This window comes from Ichthyophthirius multifiliis, assembly GCF_000220395.1.
Source record: "Ichthyophthirius multifiliis unplaced genomic scaffold scaff_1120509250952, whole genome shotgun sequence".
Taxonomy (NCBI): Eukaryota; Ciliophora; class Oligohymenophorea; order Hymenostomatida; genus Ichthyophthirius; species Ichthyophthirius multifiliis.
The window spans coordinates 24,376-32,108 of NW_004086345.1; the positions used below are offsets into that span (position 1 = coordinate 24,376).

Consider the following 7,733-nt stretch of genomic DNA (forward strand, 5'->3'; position numbering starts at 1 on the left):
ATATTTGAAAAATAAATTATAAAAATTTAAAATATTTAAAATATATAAATACTTTCAAACATATTTCATAAATTTATTTATTAAAATTAAAAAAATGTTTTATTTATATTATTTTTAATTTATAAATAATAAATGATATAAAATAAAATTAATTAAAAATTTCTTTCTTTTTTATTATTTTATGCTAATTTCATAAAATTGGAAAATTAAATATTTGATTATAGTTTTAATTTTATAAATAATCAAAAATATTAATTTCACAATAAATTCTCTTAAAAGTATAAGTATACTGATAAAAAGGAAAGAATAAAAAATATTTATTATTTAAATAATTCTATATTAACTTTTAAATCGTAAAAAACATATAAATAAATTATCGATTATTTTTTATTTAAGTATCTTTTTTTAAATATATAAAGATTTTAGTATAATTAACTAATTGATTTAAAAATATCTTTAATATAAATTTATTAAAATTATATTTATATAATGATAATTTTTATATATAAAAATAATATAGATAATTAAAATCAAGTATATATGTTTAATTATATATCTAAAAATTAATTATATAAGTTAGTAATAAAATTCAATAATATATAATTTTTAGGTGAATTTAATTAATAAAAATATAAAAATAATATATATATATTTGCGATAGAATTAAATAAAAATAAATAAAGAATACATATTCTATATATATATATATATATAATATAATTTAAAATAGTGATAAATCAAAAATAAAATATTAAATAAAAATTAAAAAAAGAATGTAACAAACAGAAATAAAATAATTTTTACAAATTGAAAATCCAAATTATTAACATTATTTATAATAAATCATAAAAGGTGAAGGCAGAAATTTAGAATAAATATTTTAAGAAATAATTAATTTATTAAAAAGTCCAGAAGAATAATATGAAATTAAATTTAATTCTTTATATTTTTTATAATAATGTATTTAAACAAAAAATAAAATAATAATAGATTCATTTCAAAATGAAATACTGTAATATATTTGCGATTTTATTGAAGATAAATATTCAGATTAATTATTTAAACGTATATTTTAAGAATTTTTAATAATAGGGGCATATTAACAGAATTAGGAAAAAAAATTATTGAAAAATACTCCTTCTTAATTTGCTAATAAATTTTAAGAATTAAAATAAAAAAATATTTTTTTCCTTAAAATTTTGTTTTTTTTAATAATGTCGATGCCTTTAAATATCGTGAAGATGAAAAAAAGGAATATTATACCTTATAATTATAAATAATTATAAAAAATTTAAAATTTTTAAAGGAAGAAGATCGTTTTGGTTTATCTTATATTAAAAATTAATTTTTTTAATTTCAGAATTATATTTTAGAAAAAAATGAAATCTAAAAAAATTTTTCAAAGTAATTAAAAATTAATTTTATTGAAAAAAAATTCTTTAAAAATAGGTATTTAATTTTAATTCAAAGAATAATAATATATATAACTGAATATTAAAGAAAAATAATAAGCTTCTAATACATGAATTAAAGAATATAAAATATAATAGAATATGATCAAAATTAAAGTTTATTTTAAAAAGAATAATAGGAAGAGGAAATTTAAATTCGAAAATAATTAAAAAGTCAAGTACAAATAATGATATAATTTTCAGAAAAGTATTAAATAGATTTAAATGACATTAAAATTATTTAATAAGAAAATTAAAAAAAGTTGATTTCGACTAAGAAAATTCACGCGAAAAACTAGAGAAAGAAATTTTAATTTTAAAAGAATAAATAAAATCTTTTAATTAAAGCCAAAATAACTTCTATGATTTTAATTATTAATAATTGCTTTGCTAAAATTAATAATTTGAATTAAAAATTAAAGAATTAGAAAATTCAAAAAACCAATAAGAACATAAAAATATGTTTATGAATTCGAATTTAAGTTTTTTAGAAGAATAATATCAAAATTTCAAAGAAATATGTAATAATTAAAAAGATACTATTTCTAAATTAATGGAAGATAAACTTAAATTGGAAACTCAAGTTAATAATTATGAAAAAGATATTGTTAATTTTAAGAAAGATATTGAAAGAAAATATAAAATTAATAATTTATTATAAAATAATTAATAATAATAATTACTATAAAGTATTTAAATTAAGAATGTTTCCTTTAAAGAAAGAGATTATATGCGTGGATAAACTATAGAAAAAAAAAATGACTTATTTTAATTATAAACAGAATAAAATAAAAAAAATTTAAAATTGGGATGTCTATGTGATTCGATAGTGTACTATTAAAATGATTATATAAAAGTATAAATAAAACTTTACCCGGAATTCAAAAGTTGGAACTATTAATTAAAATGTAATTTAAAAATCCTAAATAAAAAAAATGTAAGCTTTAAATAATTTTTAGTTAATTATTAAAGTGATTATTCATTAAGTTTAATAAAAGAATTTAATCATAATGAAAATTTTGAATAAAATAATTTTTTAGGCCCAAACCAATTATTTATAGAAAACTTTATTGTTTATTTGAATGAAATCCCTTTTAAATTTCCTACTCTTAATATTTAATATTCTACACATTTTGCAAATAATGAAATTTAATTAAGTTTACCTGTATGTATATTTAAGTTTTTAGAATTTGAGCCTTTAGATAATTTTAATTTATTTGAATTTATATAAGTCTGGAATTAAGAAGAAAATAATTATAAAATTTTTAAATCTTAAATTTTCTAAATTGATAAGTCTATTTTTGGAAAAAGGAAATATCTTGCTTCAATATTTCCCTCTTTTAAGTTAAATTTAGTCAAAATGTATTAAGAATATTTCGGATTAGCCAAAATTTTAAGCGTTTGTACAGAAATTTTAATGAAAATTACAATTATTAATGAATAATATTGCTGTTTATAAATCAAATAAATTAATTAAGAGGATAATAAATACTAAAATATTCATATAAATGCTATTTATTTTGTTATTTAAAGTTTTTACTTAATATTTTAGAATTGATTGTATAATTATATTTTATATATATATTAATTTATTATTATTATTATTATTATTATTATTATTATTATTATTATATGTTTTGCCAATATTTTATTTATTTATTATTTTTTACTTAAATACATTATTATAATTTTTATGTTTTATTTATTTAAAAAAAAAAAAAAACACAATAAGCTAAAAATTAAATAAGTTTTATTTATATTAAATTATAATTCTTCTTTTATTTGAATTTGAATTTTCACTTTTATTAATATTTTTAATTAATAAAACTAAAATAAACAATATATGATTAATAAAATTAAGCCATTAGTCTCCATCTCTTAACATAAATCTTTTGAATAAAATAATTAAAAATTAAAGAAAATAAAGGAAAAACTATATTAGAATGAAAATAAAAAAGAAGATATCAAACCAAAAATATATTTAGGACTCTAGAATTAAATAAAATAAATAGTTAATTCTTCGAGATTTCATTATGAAAACAATTTATAAAACACAAATTCTAATAAATTTTCCTCAAAGAATAACTTAACAGAAAGTAAAATGAAAAAATTATATTTATTTCATATAAAAAACAAAACATAGGAAGTGCGTATAAAGACAAGAATAATGAATATTTTGATAAAAAGTAAAAATAAAAAAAAAATTAATAAAAATTTAAAATAAAAAAGTTAAAAAACCCTGAAATCAAAATAAGAAAATTTTAAATAATAACAAAACATAAAAAAAATTTACAAAATTAAATAATTTATAAGTAATAACCTTAATAAATATTTAATAACTCGATTGAAAGTTAATACTAATATCAAACATTTTAATAAATGTAAAAAACTTAAAAATCAGATAAAAGTTTATCATCTAGTCAAATAACATCATCGTAAAATATAACAAATATATAGAATATCAAAATAAACAAAGAAATATAATAAAATTTTAATTAATTTTAAATAAAAACACATATAAGGTAAAAAATATTATAACTATATTATAGTTTAAATATATTTAAATGTATTTCATAAAGATAAAAATCTAAATCTACAAATTAAAATTCCATAATTGATTAAAATTTATTATAATAAAAGTAGAACATTTAATAAAATGTGTATATTCCTTAATCTTCTCGTTAATTAAATATACAAAATTTTTCGGAAATCGAAACAAATGATAAAAAAGTAGTACGAAAATTGAATTCATAAGAATATATAAACAATCCAAAGTGTGAAATATTAAAATCCTAAACACTAAATTTTACTGATAGTAAAAAAGGAAATAATAATAGTATAAATATTAATACTAATGAAATTACTGACAATATAAAAGTTTATATAAGATTTCGTCCGAATAATATTTTAGAAGATGAATTAATTAAAAATAGAATGGGCTAAAATGTTATAGAATTTATAAATGAAAAAACCATAAATATTGTAAATGAAAATCATACATATACACTAGATAAAATATATACACCGGATACAAGTTAAGAAGATATATTTTAACAAATCGCTGAAGTATTAATTAAGGATTTCCTTTAAGGCTATAATGGTACCATTTTTACTTATGGTGTTACAGGAAGTGGAAAAACGCATACTATGTTTGGAAATATTAATGATGAATATTAAAAAGGTATTATTCCTAGAATGTCAGATTTTTTAATTCACTAAGTAGATTAATTAAATGATTAAATTGAATTTATTGTTAAATGTTCAATGTTAGAAATTTATAAAGAAGTCCTTTATGATAGTCTTAGTTTAGAAAAAAATATCGACCTTAAAATAAAAGAAACTCCAAAAGGAATTATTGTGCAAGTAACTTTATTTTATTTATTAAAAAAAAGAATAATAATTAGGGTTTATCATAAAAAATAATTACAGATGCAAAGGACATAATGAAAATAATAGAATATGGATATAATACAAAATAAACAAGAACAACCAGGCTAAATGAATATTCATCAAGATCTCATACCATATTTATAGTAGAAATAACATAAAGACTAGCCAATGAAAGTGAAAAAGTAGGTAGACTAAACCTTATTGACCTTGCAGGATGTGAAAAAGTATCTAAAAGTGAAACAGTAGGGGATGGTTTAGAAGAAGCAATAAAAATAAATCTTTCTTTAACTTGTTTAGAAAAAGTTATCCATTCATTAACTAATAATTAAGTGCATATTCCTTATAAAGATTCTAAATTAACACGAATTTTATAAGAATCTTTGGGAGGAAATTATAAGGTAATTTTTTTTTAATTTTTTTTTTTTGAAAAAATAAAATAAGACTTCTCTTATTGTAACTTGTTCAATGCATTCAAGGTTTTTACATGAAACTATTTCATCATTAATGTTTGCAAATAGAGCTAAAACTATTAAAAATTAATGTAAGATTAATGTTAAATAATCAGCTGAATCAATCAAATAAGCAATGGAAGAATTATAGACAGAAATTAAAACTATTAAAAATTTAATGTTTCAGATTTAAAATAATATTCTTGAAGCAAGGGCTGATTTGGATCTTTTGCCTCTTCAAGGGAATGAAAAATTGAATAAAATTAGTAAAAATTTTTAGTTTTTATTTTTTATAATTTTTTTATTAATAAAGAAAATATGCTTGATAGAATATTAAATAACTAAAAATTATAAAAAAAATGTTCTTTTGATAATGAAAGTAGGACAGAGTAATAGTAAGAAATCAATATATGTGTTCTACAGGCAAAAATAAAAGTTAGAGAAGAAGAAATAAACAATTAAAAATAAATAATTATTGATTTAGGAGAAAAAGTTGCTTCATTATAAAAAGAACTCTATTAAAAGAAAAAAGAAAATAATCAAAATTAAAAACTAATTAAATGAATAAATAAATCTAGCAAATATTCTTTCTATTAAATATAATAAAGAAACTTATAATAATAGCTTTAATAAATTTTAAACTGAAATATTGTAAAAATAAATAAATAATTTGATTGATTAAGTATATAAATTAGAAAAATAAAACACTATTTATCTTTAAGAAAAAAAAACATTATTGATGCCAAAATAGAACAGCTTTTTAGCAAATAATTCGATTTGGCAGATGTTTAAATTTCTGAAATTTTCAAAAATTTATAAGAATATAATTTTTAAGTACTTTTTTATTATTTAATATCTTTAAATAAAATAAATAAATAGATAGTAGTCCCTTAAAAATAAAATAGTAATTCTAATAATATTATTTATTTAAGAGATATTATGAATTAAGAAGATTTAAATGACTTTTCGATATCAGATTCAGAATTAAATACTATTAATAATATGGAATCATCATACAAGAAAAATGAAAAAAGAGATGAAAAACTAAATTTTAGTAGTATAAATGAAAATTTTTGTTAGATACTAAAGAAAATGGTTGAAATTCCTTAAAAGTTAGAAAATTTATAAAATAAATAAATACCATAAGATTAAATAATAATTATATTAAAAAAATAATTATTAAAGTAAAAAAAATTATTATTAAATAATAAAAAATATAATAAATTGAAAGTGCTTAAATTATAAATTAAAATATGATGCATGTAATCTGTAATTTTGAATGGAAACAAATAGTAGAGTATTAAAAATTTATACTTGTAAATAGTTTATTGAAGATCTAAAACAAACATATACATAGCTTAGAAAAAGTAATAGATTCTTCAAATAAAAACTATTAGTAATTAAGAATATAAATAGAGGAAATGGATTTGGAAATGTATTTATATAATTAAAAACAATAAAATATAAATAATACTTAATAATAAATACTTTGTAATTAAATTTAATAAAGAAATTCTAAAGTACTTTAATTTACTCCAATTTAAAAATTATAAATTTTTTAATTATAATAATAAGATTAAAAAAAAACAAGCTAATTTGAATAATAATAAAACTAATAATTTCAATAAAGAAAAAAATTAAGTTAAACTACTTTAGTGCATCCAATTAATTAAACTTTTCAAAATATAAATTATTTAGATTTACATAGAGAAATATTATAAAGTAAAATAAAAATATTTTTTTTTAATAAGTATAAATAATTCATATATAATTTAGAAATAGAAAAAATTAACTAAAATGTATTACCACTAACATATGAAAATTATATTTAAGAAATAAAGGAATATAATGATTTATTGAATCGAATAGTTTAAATATTAGGAAACTTAAGTCAAATACCAATTTAATAAGAAAACACTCAGAAATTACAAATAATAGATGAAAACAAAAGGCTAAATAATAAAATAAAATTAATTTAAAATGAATTCGATATGATTGATACTAAATAACAAATATTCTTTGATGCTTTAAAAGGAGAAAGAAAAGCTGTAAAAAGATTAACTAAACTTAATTAAGAAATGGAAAACTAATTAAAAAATAATCTATTAGAAGAAAACAAAGGATGGAAAAATAATATTGAAATTTTAAAAGAATAACATATATAAGAAGTGTAAATAAAACAATAAGAAATATTTACTATTAAATAAAATATTATACAGTTTTTTGAAAAATAACTTTATAAGTAATTTTTTTTTAAAGATTTTTAATTAAAAAATATTAATATAATAATTGAATTCAATACTTATTATTAATAATAATTAAAAATATAGAATATAAGGACTCAAATGTTCATCAGAAAAAATATATTGCGATGATATTTAAAAGAATTAAATAAATATAAATAAATTTTGTTTTTAAATATAAATAAAAATATATAATGAAT

The 7,733-nt window shown here is 15.8% G+C and overlaps 1 protein-coding gene across 1 annotated transcript, besides 5 other annotated features; it reads left to right on the forward strand. All coding sequences in view use genetic code 6, as the record gives it.

The window, feature by feature from the left end:
* Positions 1-2,039: 2,039 nt before the first annotated feature.
* Positions 2,040-2,080: a microsatellite.
* A 960-nt stretch (positions 2,081-3,040) lies between these two features.
* Positions 3,041-3,083: a microsatellite.
* Positions 3,084-3,888: 805 nt separating this feature from the next.
* Positions 3,889-3,937: a microsatellite.
* Positions 3,938-4,385: 448 nt separating this feature from the next.
* IMG5_117780 (kinesin motor domain protein) lies at positions 4,386-5,560 on the forward strand (the record flags this gene model as incomplete). Its single annotated transcript, XM_004034542.1, has 3 exons — positions 4,386-4,814; positions 4,856-5,239; positions 5,283-5,560. Coding segments are annotated over 3 exons (1,091 nt in total), but the record flags the coding sequence as incomplete, so codon positions are not given.
* Positions 5,561-6,440: 880 nt separating this feature from the next.
* Positions 6,441-6,483: a microsatellite.
* Positions 6,441-6,507: a microsatellite.
* Positions 6,508-7,733: the final 1,226 nt, after the last annotated feature.